The sequence below is a fragment of the Montipora capricornis genome, chromosome 13 (assembly GCF_036669925.1).
Source record: "Montipora capricornis isolate CH-2021 chromosome 13, ASM3666992v2, whole genome shotgun sequence".
NCBI classification, from domain to species: domain Eukaryota; kingdom Metazoa; phylum Cnidaria; class Anthozoa; order Scleractinia; family Acroporidae; genus Montipora; species Montipora capricornis.
In genome coordinates, this window is record NC_090895.1 from 41,563,238 (window position 1) to 41,578,634 (window position 15,397).

At 38.8% G+C, this 15,397-nt stretch overlaps 1 protein-coding gene across 3 annotated transcripts; it reads right to left on the bottom strand.

Moving 5' to 3' along the window:
- Positions 1 to 1,669: 1,669 nt before the first annotated feature.
- On the bottom strand, positions 1,670 to 13,028 carry LOC138029880 (uncharacterized). 3 transcript variants are annotated; one of them, XM_068877725.1, is made up of 4 exons: positions 12,962 to 13,028; positions 5,043 to 5,386; positions 4,041 to 4,181; positions 1,670 to 2,142 (listed from the first exon to the last, which is right to left on the bottom strand). In XM_068877725.1, exons 2-4 carry the CDS (start codon positions 5,353 to 5,355, stop codon positions 1,670 to 1,672), a joined length of 927 nt encoding a protein of 308 aa, XP_068733826.1. In that variant the 5' UTR covers positions 5,356 to 5,386; positions 12,962 to 13,028. The 3 variants fall into 3 exon arrangements, with proteins under 3 accessions (XP_068733826.1, XP_068733827.1, XP_068733825.1); XM_068877726.1 differs by lacking the exon at positions 12,962 to 13,028 and adding an exon at positions 12,780 to 12,873; XM_068877724.1 differs by lacking the exon at positions 12,962 to 13,028 and adding an exon at positions 9,894 to 10,044.
- Positions 13,029 to 15,397: the final 2,369 nt, after the last annotated feature.

Here is a 15,397-nt window from a genome sequence, read left to right on the forward strand (position 1 = left end):
GAGTGCTCTCAACACTGCGCCAACACTGTTCCCAATCACTGCAACCTACACCTTATTCAGTGAGTCTGCCAATCCTATCAATGTGTTCAACTGATCAAGTATCACACGTTTGTTGCACAACACTCTAATTCGCTTAGATATTTGTTTCTACCCATGAGCCTGACATATTTCCGGTTACATCAGCAATGTCCCAAATTCGCTGCAATGATCGTAGTTTAATTTCTGGTTCTCGTAAACAAGCCAGTACAGATTCCTTTCCACGGATCGCTTGTTCAAGACATTTTGTGCCTGAAAACTTGACATTGAGAGGGTACATTTGAAACTGATGATCCTCTAGGGGAATGTCAGTGAACTGTGGAAACATTTTTTCTTTTAATTGTTAGTAGCAGACCTACATTCACCTTAAAGGCGAGTACGAAAATTGACCACCTCTAGGCTTAGCCCTGAAACTAAACGGCTAATGAGTGGGAGAAGACGTGCAAAAGCTCTTCGTAATCGTCTCCTGTGGGATCAATCGAAATTGGCCGAGTATCTAATTGACCGTTGTTTTAAGGCCTGTGAAAATGATAACTATCATTCTTCATTACTTCCAGCAAAATGTTGGCAAGGTTATAGAAACTTCGGATGGAATATATTAATATCCGCAAGAGAAAAACCTTGGGAACTCGATCAGTTTATTCGAACGGAAGGGATCACTTGTAGTGCGAGCGATTGTGCATCTACTCCGTCCAAAGAAATTTTTTTTTTTTTCGTGTGTAATGAGCACAATTTGGTAAGGTAAATTTTGTCGTCATTCGCAATTATTAACGGCCAAAGAAACGTTAATGAATACAGAGAAGTGTCAATTTGGCGTTATTTAAATTTTTAATGTGCGTATTTTGTAATCGCGCCGTAGCTCTTAGCCAGTCACAGCGCTCGTTATAGATAATAATAGGTCTTTCCGGTATAAGATATATTTGCAAACTTAATAAATTATAACGTGATAACTTAAACAGGGACGGATGCAGAAATGGCAGAAAGAGCAAGGGGGTCGAAGAAATTTCGGCGAGAGCGCACCTCCCCCCTACATGCCCTCTATCCGAAAAATTCACGTTATATTCAAGATGCATTTGAAATACGAAAGGCTCTGAAACTGAACTAATCATTCTCTGAAGTAAAACCGCCTGATTCACATTGTACCACTTGAAAGTCGGTTGGGTCATACAGAAGCTCTTTAAATACAGGGGGAAAAGGGGGGGAGGGGGGCACCCCTCCCCCCCCCCACCCCATCGCCCCTAAATCCGCCCCTAAATCCGCCCCTGTTAAAAGTGATGTTTGCAGCAGCACGTACATTTTTAGGGTCTTGTGTCACGGCGGTCGAGTCGATTTTGTGTAGTTTAACCAAATACGTGCTTTTACTCCCTTTGCAACTTAAGGTCAACCGCAGAAATGACAACACTGACAACTCAAGTCAAAGACACATCCAAATAGTTCAAACTAGTGCTTCATGATTTTATTATTTCATCAATGGTACAAACTGGCTTAGTTCAATTCAGTGAGGCTGGTTCTGTTTGTCTGTGCACATCACGGTAAACACTGACGAGAAACAATAAAATTGCGAGAAAAAAACTGTAATCATGGCGGGAATCTAAATATAGTTAGCCACAGTAACTGCAGTTGCTTTTTATTTTCACATGTACCAGGCAAATACATCAACACAAGTAGTGCCAGAGTTGGTTCCCTCACCACAGTTTACCCAGTCCTGTCCATACCATATCTGCAATTCCTGGTTCTTTAACAAACTTATTGGATTGGAATGGATGTTTAGAACAAGCTCTGATGATCCTTGATTAATTCCTTCGAGAACGTAAAAGTGCTTTTCTGGGTTGCAGAAACTCACCGTTTTCATATCTTTCTCTGTTGGCAGAAGGGCTGTTTTGTTGGCATTTGTGATGATCGTCATAAATGTGTTGTTTGCATAGTAAAATGAGTTGGTACAGCTCCAGTAGGAAGCACCAGTAACGCTGTTGCATTTGATGGATCCGCTTCTGTGCGAGAGCTTCATGGCCGTCACATTTCCAGTTTTAGTCATGTGGAAGGCACCGTATTGATCATCTCGAGCTCCAAAGCAAACCGGATCTTCGTTGATTTTTTGCCACTCCTCTGAAAATAAGAAAGTTATTTTATTTCAATGTTAGTTATGTTTCGCTTTGTGATACACATTTTTGGACCAGTGCAACATCATCCACAACAAAAATTGTCATGAAAAAAATCAATTAAACTAAGGAATAGCTTGAACAAACAACTGCCTTGAATGGGTGTATGACCTTTCCATTGCAAGCCGAGAATTTGAGATGAAATCTGGCTTCTTTGTGACTCACTGTCCTGTTCTAATTGCAATATTTTGTACCTGCATCGTGGCAGTTGCCTCCGCGAAACTTGCCTTCTTTAGCCACTACGCACTCTCTCTTGTAAGTTTAATCTTTTATTATCATGTCCTTCTTCTTTTTTTTCTCGTTTAGTTTATTATAAACGTGAATAATAAACTTCAACTTGAAATCGATCTTAAAGGGGCAGTGTCACGTCATTGCATCAGTATAGACCAAAAACTAATGCTGTAGTTTTGTTACCAATTATAACAGGGCCGTAGCCAGTATGAGGCAAACCGAGGCACTTGCCTCAGTCATTTTTTCGTGATTCTTTAAAATAAAGGCTGATTCCAGTGTTGTCTTTAAATGGACTCATCATAAGCACCTAGAATCCCTACGTAGAGAATTTAACCATGGTCACATTGCCTCAGTCACATTTTTTTTCTGGCTACGGCCCTGAATAACCATGAAAGTGCACTGAAGCTATTCTCTCTTGTTTTAGCCAAGTATGGAGAAGATATAAATCCATTGAAACGTGAAAAAATTGGCCAATTTTTTCAAGTTTGGAGGTGTCTCGAGAAAGTCGCCAAAAATTAATACGGATAGCTCTTTGTGCCATAAATATAATTTATATCTTGTTAGTGGGTTGTCAGGAGTGATTTTCATGTCAGCTAATGTACTAATTGAGATTTTGACCTAAAAACAGCGAAATTAGCATTACATTGCCCCTTAAATGGTTCTATTCTTTAGTCTGAAAACAGGATGTTTTCGTCGGGAGACTAAAAGAAAAATATTTCCAGTCGGGCTGTTATATGGCAGACATGTTGTGCCTAAAGAGTTCAATGTCAAAAGAAATATCCGGTGAAGAAGTCAACAATTTGTTGTATTCAAATGACTTTCTTTATGAGAATGGTCATAGCTGCTCGAAGGAAGGAACTGAAGAATTTTCAAAGACGCCTGCGGAAAAGCTCCAGGTTTGCCGCACATTACTTTCTTATTTCATTTGTTTAGTTACTTTGCGAGTTACCCTGCGGGCAGAGTCTCTTTCGATTTTCCTAGATACGTCGGGAAGGGGAAAGTAGACTCTGCTCTCCGCCTCCACATTCTTTGATTTGCCGCTCATCCAAAGAATTGGATGAGTCAGTCCAGTTTCAACTTGTCAAACCTGAGTTTTTAATTTTTGCGCATGATCAATCGCCACGCGTCATCAATATTTTGAAACTTACAACAGCATGGCAATTTTAACTGTTAGAATTCCTATGAGTTTTTTCTATGTGTCGGTTACAGAAACTAGTCTGACAGAAACCTATACATTTTTCAGTAAAAAAAAATGAAATGGCATTTTAAGAGTATGGACTATCTTGAGTTTCCAATGAAATGATTCCTTGATTGTCGTGTGTTTGCCAGAGTTGTTCGAAAATATCCCGACTGTTTGTTTTCGTTTTGTGGTTTTGTGGCTACTGTCACGCGTGACTGACACCGAATACATTTAAATTTTTAACGCATGCTCAATACGAAATGTGGAGGCGGCGAGCAGAGTTTACTTTCGTCTTCCAACTTATCTAGGAAGATCGAGAGAGACTCTGCTCGCAGGGTACTTACGAGTGCATGGCGTCAAACCTTAGTAGGAGATCTTCAAAGATAGATTTGCCGCATGATTTTACAAAAAAAGTACTCCTAACTAGCATTGACCTTGACAAGTAGCCTGGATCACCTGACCGGCATTTTCATCTGAATATATCCAGTGCTTGCTGTCAGCAACTTTGTTTCCTTCACTTGCTTTGATTTCAGCGCACGATTTAGCGGGAAGCTCTTGAATTGAGCCCAATGGCACTGCAGGCGAAATGTACAAAACTTCTATAACTATCAGCGTAATATGAATGATGAGTGGTAGCAACCTGCAGCTGGTACGGACCCAATATTGATGATCTTTTGATAATCCTTTGTTTTAACTAAGATTTAGAGGCTTTCGACTCAGCAAAAGTCCACGAAACCACTTTAATACACTCTTTTTTTTTATCAGAACTCTTTTATAAGATCGTTCAGGCCGAGACGATTAACCAAATTGTTAAGAACTTACTAAGAAAGTAACCAGGCTGAGAGAGAGTGAAGAACGTCTGTTTCATTTTGCTCATTTCAGTGCTTTGTTTTGTCTTTGTGGTTAGCATAAATAAAGTTAAAATGAATGAAAAACTGTAGTCTAACAGGACAATTTACTTTTTTTAACATCAACAATGCATTTTCTTTTATTGTATGATACACAAACCAACCATAAAGGACATTTAAGAACCTTTCCCTCTTAAGAACTGTAAAGCCTCTGTCCCAAAATTAGACGTTTTTATATATAAACAAGAGGCTACGGGTAGCCTAAACTTTGTTCCAAGGAATTTTAACCGATTGCCTTTAAAATTTACAGTATTTCAATAATGTTTTATGTTACGATATCTTGGTCAATATATAGTTCAGGAGCCCCAGATTCATGAGCTCCTGGCGAGACAAAAGAACTTTACGCATGCGCAGCCAAAGCGCGACCCCCACTCCCCCCTGCGTCCAAAAACGAAGTGAATTTATCCGAGTCAAACTCATTCCCAACCACAGATGCCACACGTCAAACGGAGATAGACCCTTTACCCAGTTACTTTCAAACAGAATCTCTTCTTAAAATTCCTTAGATAAATGACTAATGTTCCATACCTCTGTTGAATGCTCGCTTCATGTAGAATCGCTTTGAATCGGGTAAAAAGTCTTCTGGTCTGGCTTCTTTCGTTCTGTTGTTCAGTTCGCAAATTTTTCTTCCAATGATGACATTGTAGCTTTGGCACCTGACATCCTGGTCACATATCAAGTAACATTCCCATGGAAATTGATCCCTGACTGTTTTAAAAGTGTGGCCTTTAAGAAACATCCCATAAACAGAGTGTTCGCTCTGACAACCTTGATCAGCTGCACTAATAAGACCAATCCTTGTCATCAGAAAAACAGCCGAGAACCAAAATCGCGGGTTCATCTTGTTGATGTAGACTTTGCGAAATATTGCCCTGCAAGTGAGTAGTGTGAAATTTAGTCTTTACTGAAACTGTTACCGCTTTTTAAGGCTGTGGGCCCAAGTTAAAGTGATCATTAGTTGTTCAGCGCATTAGTTTTAAATGAAGACAACTGCAATGAACCAACGAAAACCGATCACAGTTCACTGACAGATAACAAAATTGTAATTTTTGCGTCACACCAACACTATCTCTTCCTCAAATGAAGGATTATCCTTCATTGTCAGTTTGCCTTAAATGAAGTATTATCCTCCATTTTGATCCCTCTGTCCCAGGACTTGTGGTATGAAAAAGAAAGGAAAATCAGTAAAAGCAGCCCCTGGACAGGATTTGAACCCGGCGCGTCCACTTTGAAGGAACTGTTTTATCCACTTAACCACTAAAGATCAACTGACTAGAAAATGTACCGATTATTTCCCAAAACTAATAAGTATATACAGTATATATATAATCATTGCTGAGTAAGTCTGAATAAGTCTGAGGCTTGATTTAAAAGTTTTTCCCATTATCCCTATCAAGCTTTCAGTGTCCAAAATGAACTTTCTTCACTCGGAGGAAATTGACAATTAAGAATAATCCATCAATTTGAGGGAGAGACTTGGTTGGCCACACTGACTGAATAAGCCTCAAGCCTAGAACTACCGCGCTGGAGCCATGGGTTCGAGCCCCCGGCCGACAATCTCAAAGGGCCGATTATTTAAACGAAGCCTAGGTTAGACCTGGTTTAAGACTGAATCACGGCTTTGACGAGTTTTTTGTAAGCCATGTCTAAAATTGGTTTAATTTGCATTATTAAGACGTAGACGAGCCGAATTTCGTTTAAATCGTGGTTTTGCAAGTCCTGCTATTGTGTTATCATCAGCATGCATTATAAATTGCATATAAATTAATGAACTTGTGTGGGAAACATGTCCGAAAGTAAAAGCAGGAAAACAAATTTCAGCGAGGAGGAACAATTTCTCCTTGTGGAACTTGGGTAACGTTTCAAGAGATTTAAAACAAGGGATATGATAACGGGAGCTTCAGTAAAGAAAAAAGAAAAGGCATGGAATGCAATTCCGATGTGCAGACCGCTCTTACACAGTAAACCTGAGTGGAAATCACATGCAAGAGAAGGCACTTCAATGCTGTTGGAAAAAAAATAAATTACTGACGAAAAAAAGAGTCGGACAAACGCTCACAGAACTCACTTTGCTTTTGTTTCATGCAAATTTGAAGGCCAAAAAATGAATTGTGAATTTCGTTTAGGAATCTCTGTTGAATCTTTGTGAATTACCTTGAAAGCTCTATATATATCGATGCACCGAATAAAATGCCAGTCACTCGTTGAAAACTTGCTGTAGCGAAGGAAGATTCTTCTCAACGGTGAGAGGGGAAGGCCCGTTGTGACGGAATCCCCAAACTGTCCGTCAGCTCGGAATTTGTTCAAAATGAATTACTGACTGCTTACAAAAGCGAGAGCGTCTGTAAAGATCGTCGTTATTGTACTGTTCAAGGGAACTTTTCCTGTCCCTTAAATTATCGATTCTATATGACACAATTGATGACTGACTCATTGACGTTAACCGTATGTCTCTTACAGGTTTAAACAGAATTAACTGAAGAGAATGTAGTGTAACGTGAAGAGCTATATTTCTATCCCATATGAACCATGTGAGCGTTAGCCCTACTGATAGAACTGGGCCCACACAAGGACAGAGAAAAACTCTGACCAGGGTGGGAATTGAACCCACGACCTTCGGGTTAGATCTCCGCCGCTCTACCGACTGAGCTACAAGGTCAGACGGGAGCAGGCCGTGGGAACTGAAGATGTTAAAGTCACGGCAATGAACATGTACAAGTACAAGGAAAGGTTACGTTTATATAAACGTTTGCCGTGTAGCACTTATATTTTAAACAGAATTAACTGAAGAGAATGTAGTGTAACGTGAAGTGCTATATTTCTATCCCATATGAACCATGTGAGCGTTAGCCCTACCGATGGAACTGGGCCCACACAAGGTCAAAGAAAAGTTCCCAGTTCCCACGGCCTGCTCCCGTCTGACCTTGTAGCTCAGTCGGTAGAGCGGCGGAGATCTAACCCGAAGGTCGTGGGTTCAATTCCCACCCTGGTCAGAGTTTTTCTCTGTCCTTGTGTGGGCCCAGTTCCATCAGTAGGGCAAACGCTCACATGGTTAAATTATTTTACAAGAACCCTACAAATGAAATACCTGTTGAAAGCGTTTTTCAGAACCAGAAAGGTTCTTATGATTTCAGCCCAGTGTTTCACAAAGTCACTTCTTAGACGCCGGGGAAGGTGAAATGTTGTAAAAAAACTGGCTGGTCAGTTTTCCTCTTCTTAAAAATAACTGGAGTTAATGAACTGACACATAAATGCATGAGCCAGTGCCAACCAAACTTCCTCTTTTAATGAATAAGTAATCATATAACTACATCATTCAACTAGTGTCAACAAATTCAGTTTCAAAACTTGAAACGCTGAAAAGCGCGAATGGCCTGTTTTTGGCGTCAACTAGTGCGGGGAAAATAAAAGGAAGGTGATCCGAAAAAAAACCTTTCCTAGCTGATACTAAAAGACCACCATTTGGATTTAAATACCTCAAGGCGTATATGCGTGTTTCGCTGCTTGCCTCAGGGAGTCAGTAATGAACTAACAAAGAGAAATTAGCTCTGATGATTAAAGCCGGTAATGTATGGTGTCCCTTTAAAGAAAACGAACAAAAAATGAAAAGAAAGCTGAAAAACATGTTTTCGTTACGAGTATCTATTCTTGGATTTCTTAGGTGTCCCCAAACATCGCAATGGCGGCCATGTTGGTGTCCCGATCCAATCCTCCGGGAATTGAAAGCTATTATTATGCTAACGTCTTCTTTTGTTTTCGTTGAAAAACATGGCTGTTGATCACGTGAGTGAAACCCAAGAATAGCTAGACAAATGCTTGATTTGGCTGTAAACTATCACCCGACGCCTGCTTCTGTTTTTCACAGCCATCAGGATATTTTTTGAACGGCTTAACTGAGTTAAAGCAAAGCGCCGGATTGTTTTCTGTGGTCTTGATTTCTCACATCAGGCTTAGTAATGTACAAGGCATACTTTAAGAAGCACCACACACAGAGAGCTTTTTAAAAAAGGTCTATGAATTAAAAAACTCATCGCCACGTCAAAGCACTTTCGGTATATAACAATAATACTATGTTACGCCTGATATTTCCATATTTCCATATTTCCACTGCAGTGAATGTGCTTTCTTTTTTTAGGCAGCCGGCCGGCTTCCGCAAAAGTTGTTTCTTTGCGATTAATTCTGCCATTGAGGAAATAACATGACTTTTTGAGGGAATATTGTTTATTTGCGCCCGCAAATGACACTGCAAGGGCGAAAATAAATAATATTCCCGAATAAAGTCATGTCATTATCATTATTATCAATAAACAAGGCCAAATGATATCAAGAATGCGAGTTTTAATAATACAAGCTAAGTAAATAACGAATTCAAAGTCACTTAAAATCATCATGTAAGTGTTGATTGAACAAGCTATTAGAGAATCAACTCAGTCCAGTGAACTTATTTAAAGTTACCGAAAAAATGCGTAAAATCGTCTATAAATAATAGGCATATCACAAAGTTGAAGCAAGAACCAATCAGCTGTAGGACTGACAATGCATTAGCAGCCCGCTGTCAGTCTTGTGCGGCCCGCTGAGCTTGTGTTTTGAAGAGGCCGATTTTCTATTTGGCCGCGTATATTGATAATAGTGAGTGATAATTGCTAATTGCAAAACAACATTTATATTTATGACGATGCAAAAGTTCCTCAATTCTATTAAAGATTTTTGTTGCAAGGGTAAAAGCAGTCTTGAATCAAAATTCTCAGTTAAAATAAGATGTTGGCTCATCGGCATCTTTTACATAAAAACTGGCAAATTATTAAGTGGTAACCTACGGGTTACTGGGCCCCTACATTCCTCAGTTGGTAAATTTTAAGTTTTAGATTCTTAAACCAAAATTGAAGGAAGATTTATCTGTTTTATCGCTGGCTTACATTTTCACATTTTTTTGACTATGCAATAATGGTCTTTCAGCGTTCAGTGCTGATTTTTAGAGGATCGAAGAGAATACGATGAGCTTATGGCAATGGTGCATAATGTGTAAACAAACATTCCCCTTTCCCGGGCAGTTGTATCTGAACGGCTTATCTGACTTAAAATCAAAACGATAGTTTTCAAAGGTCTTGATCATTCGCATTATGCTTCCTATCAGCAGCAAGACAAACAGAAAGCTTTTTTATAAAGGTCTCAGAATTGAAAAATTCTTCTTGATCAGCTGCAATGTCGTAATTCTTTACAACTGAAACAGGATATATCGATGCAATGAGATACTGGTGATGAAGAGATTTTGTAGAAAATGTAGCTATTCGTATTCTGACGATCAGTGGCCACGTTAAAACAGCATATATGCTCACTGAACGTTTAAGTTATTTTAAAAGGACCCTAGAAATAAAATACCTGTTGAAACCGTATTCAGAAGCAGAAATTTTCTTATGATTTCAGCCCAGTGTTTCACGTAGTCACTTCTTAGACGCCGGAGAAGGTGAAGTGTTGCCTTGTAACAAAACTGGCTGATTTTCCTCTTCTTAAAAATAACTGGAGTTAATGAACCGACACATAAATGCATGAGCCAGTGCCAACCAAACTTCCTCTTTTAATGAATAAGTAATAATATAAGTACATTATTGAACTAGTGTCAACAAATTCAGTTTCAAAACTTGAGACGCTGAAAAGCGCGAATGGCCTGTTTTTGGCGTCAACTAGTGCGGGGAAAATAAAAGGAAGGTGATCAAAAAAAAAACGTTTCCTAGCTGATACTAAAAGACCACCATTTGGATTTAAATACCTCAAGGCGTATATGCGTGTCTCGCTGCTTGCCCCAGGGAGTCAGTAATGAACTAACAAAGAGAAATTAGCTCTGATGATTGAAGCCAGTAATGTATGGTGTCCCTTTAAAGAAAACGAACAAAAAATGAAAAGAAAGCTGAAAAACGTGTTTTCGTTACGAGTATCTATTCTTGGATTTCTTAGGTGTCCCCAAACAATGAAATGGCGGCCATGTTGGTGTCCCGATCCAATCCTCCGGGAATTGAAAGCTATTATTATGCTAACGTCTTCTTTTGTTTTCGTTGAAAAACATGGCTGTTGATCACGTGAGTGAAACCCAAGAATAGCTAGACAAAATGCTTGATTTGGCTGTAAACTATCACCCGACGCCTGCTTCTGTTTTTCACAGCCATTAGGATATTTTTTGAACGGCTTAACTGACTTAAAGCAAAGCGCCGGATTGTTTTCTGTGGTCTTGATTTCTCACGTTAGGCTTAGTAATGTACAAGGCATACTTTAAGAAGCACCACACACAGAGAGCTTTTTGAAAAAGGTCTATGAATTGAAAAACTCGTCGCCACGGTACAAGCTGTAATGTCAACTGTTACTAGCTTTTTGCAAAACGGGACAGATGCAGTGAGATATATGTGATGCGGTTGCGAGCACGTCATTGAATCCCTTACATAAGTAGATCAGAGCACTAGTCTACAGCTATGCTCGATGTGATTAATGATGTTTTAACTTCATTCGATGTATATCAACTTTTACTGATAAACTTTTTAGTTTCCCGGCTTTTTATTTAGATAGTCTTACAGCTCCACCCTTGTCACGTACAAATTCCAAAAACGTCTGCTCAGTTTCCCAGGCAAGGCTGGAGTTCACTCGAATTCTCTTTATACTAATAAAAAATCAAACAACCCCTGAAATATTGGCATCAAAGTACCGGACATGGAGTGGGAAACCGCCGGACAAAACGACTGGCCTCCGGCCTCAAACGAAAACCCTTGCCTACTGCAGAGAAAATCAACACCAAGAAACTAAAAATATATCATCAACACGAGCTATTTTCTTGGAAGAAAAAACTATCACATATTAGTATGAAGGTCCAAATCTAAAGTCTCATAGAACGAAAACCATTGCTAAATGAAATCTTACTGGAAGCGCCTAAAAGATAGTAAAATTATGACAAAGTTAAAGGAAACCAGACCACGTACAAGGGAGTCATGTAGGCCTGTCAAGCCCCATTTTACCCTCTTGAATATTATATTTTGTTAAACTGGGTTTACATTGGCTAATGACAATTTTTGTTTTCATTATTTAAGATACCCCCCCTTGATAATGTTTATATTTTTCAAACGCCCCCCTTTTAACCTCCAGTTTTTTGGGGGACCCCCAATTTCTTATAATCCATTTCTAAACCTTGTTTAAATAATCGTTTAAATAGTGAATGAAGAGAAAGTTCTGCCTTTGTCATGAGCTCGAGAACTGCAAACGATTAAAAGTCGACATGTCTTCTTGGGTTAGTGTTAATAACTGCGGCATGACTTGGGCAACTTCACAAACTTTGGAAAAACATGGTTGATTATGAATCCCGGGTTCATTTCGATTAAAATAATAATAATTTACAAATACAACTGTTATGTATTGAGGGGAAACATTACCAAGAGGCAAAGGATGAAGAAAACGCAACATTTACTGAACATAAACAAGGTGGAGGATTCACATGGCGTTTCTCCCGACAAGCCCCTGACCAGTACATTCGGAAATTTGCACTTTCGGTATATAACAATAATACTATGTTACGCCTGATATTTCCATAGATGTTGTCTATTCTCAGTCAAAAAATATTAGTTTTTATGCACTGCAGTGAATGTGCTTTCTTTTTTGAGGCAGCCGGCCGGCTTCCGCAAAGGCAAGAAAAAGTTGTTTCTTTGCAATTAATTCTGCCATTGAGTGATCATTGCTAATTGCAAAACATCATTTATATTTATGACGATGCAAAAGTTCCTCAATTCTGTTAAAGAGTTTTGTTGCAAGGATAAAACCAGTCTTGAATCAAAATTCTCAGTTAAAATAAGATGTTGGCTCATCGGCATCTTTTACATAAAAACAGGCAAATTATTAAGTGGTAACCTAAGGGTTACTGGGCCCCTACATTCCTCAGTTGGTAAATTTTAAGTTTTAGATTCTTAAACCAAAATTGAAGAAATATTTATCTGGTTTATCGCTGGCTTACATTTTCACATCTTTTTGACTATGCAATAATGGTCTTTCAGCGTTCAGTGCTGATTTTTAGAGGATCGAAGAGAATACGATGAGCTTATGGCAATGGTGCATAATGTGTAAACAAACATTCCCCTTTCCCGGGCAGTTGTATCTGAACGGCTTATCTGACTTAAAATCAAAACGATAGTTTTCTAAGGTTTTGATCATTCCCATTAGGCTTCCTATCAGCAGCAAGACAAACAGAAAGCTTTTTGAAAAAGGTCTCAGAATTGAAAAATTCTTCTTGATCACCTGCAATGTCGTAATTCTTTACAACTGAAACAGGATAGATCGATTCAATGAGATACTGGTGATGAAGAGATCTTGTAGAAAATGTAGCTATTCGTATTCTGACGATCAGTGGCCACGTTAAAACAGCATATATGCTCACTGAACGCTTAAGTTATTTTAGAAGGACCCTAGAAATGAAATACCTGTTAAAATCGTATTTCAGAAGCAGAAATGTTCTTATGATTTCAGCCCAGTGTTTCACGTAGTCAAGTGTTGCCTTGTAACAAAACTGGCTGATTTTCCTCTTCTTAAAAATAACTGGAGTTGATTAAATACAAATATGCACGAGTAATAAATAATTAATAATAAGTAGTGTAACATCATTGAACTAGTGTCAAAAATTTTTCAAAACTTGAAACTCTGAAAAGCGAATGGCTTTTTTTCGGCATCAACTAGTGAGGGTAAAATAAAACGAACGTGATCCGAAAAAAATGACTCCAGGCTGATATTAAAAGACCACCATTTTGGATTTGAATACCTCAGGGCGTACAGTAATGCGTGTTTCGCTGCTTGCCTCAGGGAGTCAGTAATGAAACTATCAAAAGAAATTAGGCCTGATGATTATAGGTAATTTATGGCGCCCTTTTAAAGAAAACGAACCAAAAATGAAAAGACAGCTGAAAAACAAGTTTTCGTTATCAGACTTTACTTGGCTGTAAACTACCACCCAACACCTGCTTCTGTTTTTCACGCCCATCAGGATCTTCAAATTTGACTTAAAGCAGTGAGATCCGGAATCTTATTTGAACGGCTTAACTGACTTAATTATTTATACAAATCTCTTTTTATTCGCAAGCGCCCAAATTGATGCATGCTTGTACCATTCTTGTATGATTCGTAGAGGGCCGCGCTGATATGTGTACCCCCGTGATATGTGTATCCCCCGCACACATATCACTAGTGATATGTGTACCCCCTCCAATATGGCGGCCAGTGATATGTGTATCCCCCCCCCTTCCCCTCCAAAAAATAAATAATTACGGCAAACTTGTGTTAATGGACGGAAATCGGTGAACACAGATCAGACATGATTTTTTCAAGGTATCAACACTAGAAACCATTTATTTGCAACTGAACCATCTTCCACAATCAGAACTGTAAAGACACGACTCGTGAGTCCGACATGTCCATGTAAATAAAACCAAATGGATTTCATGCCTTGGCAGACAATACTCTTATGGGCCAGTAGCAAACATCAAACAATCTACTGGAAATATAAAGGAGTCGAAATTGTCATTAAAGTGGTACTATGATCAAATTTTTACCCCTTGATTTTTTGAGTGTATTACATAGAATTCCACGAAAGACCAAAAGCGCCATTTACCGTTTGCAAATATCTTCATTAGTTCCGGAGATATTTAAGTTTGAAAAATGGGTAAAATATGCAAATGAGATGACTAATGACGTCATACACTCAACCCAATATTATATTGAGTATATAAATAGAGCTACCTTGGCCAATTTACAGCGCAGACCATTGAAACTTGGTAGTCTGATAATTCTACAGGAAACACACCGATGGCTACAAAAAATTATGTTCCCATGGCAACTCACTCTTTTCCAGTCCCCACCCACTTGATTTCAATATGTTAGTGATTTTCAGCTGGAAAAATGTTGAACAAGGCCACAAAGTCGTGCTAACATATTTATATGCTTGCTGGATCATGCATATGAAGCGCTGTTAGCAAATATCAAAATGGAACGCCAAAGGTGGCCAGAAAAGCTCATAATATGGGGGAGGTCTGGAAACCAGTATGATGCCATGGTAACAGAACTGTTAAGCTCATATTGTGGAGAACATTTAGTAGAATCCTACTGCAAAAAATCAAAAATTTCTGATATAAATTGGCTGAAATATCTTCTTTCATTACATTTGAACAAAATTTGGTTGAGTGTATGACGTCGTCACTTGGCTAATTTGCATATTTTAAAAACTCGAATATCTCTGGAACGAAAAGAGATATTTGAAAAAAGTAAACAGCATCTTTATTCTCACGCAGACTTCTTGTTTATGTTTCAAAATGGCTTAGATAGGGAAGATGCGATTTTCCTCATAGTACCACTTTAAAATAAAAATATATCTTGGGGATACACATATCACTGGTGACCGCAATCGTAGTCATATATGTATCCCCTGGCCTATCGGCGTTGTCGCCTGTCTAGCAAAATACTAGCTACTAGCGTTTTTTTCTGGCTAGTACGTAAGTGCATGAAATATTCCATCAACTGACAGCAAGTATTATTGATTCCCAATTATCACTGACAACTTAAAAACTAGACAGACGATAGTGCGCTAACCAGGGGATACACATATCACTGAGATCGCCAGTTAAGTGATATGTATATCCCCAACATATCTCGGGGGTACGCATATCACGGTAATCGTAGTCAGTGATATGTGTATCCCCTGGTAAAGCAAACGCTGTTGTCTGTCCAGCAAAGTACTAGCTAAGCTTATATATGGCTAGTAAGTATATTTAAATATCGATGAGTAACCAGGGGGCATAATTGAAAAGTTAAAAACGTTCTTTGGTTAAAAGTTTTAAAAACATTGAGCTTTCGATTGCCAGTCTGGCAAG

Coding starts and splice junctions, on each gene's coding strand:
- LOC138029880 (XM_068877725.1), bottom strand. CDS start 5,355: ATGAACCCGCGATTTTGGTTCTCGGCTGTTTTTCTGATGACAAGGATT. Junction 4,182..5,042: donor GAAGCGAGCATTCAACAGAG/GTATGGAACATT, acceptor TTTCGCCTGCAG/TGCCATTGGGCTCAATTCAA. Junction 2,143..4,040: donor GATCCAGGCTACTTGTCAAG/GTCAATGCTAGT, acceptor TCTTATTTTCAG/AGGAGTGGCAAAAAATCAAC.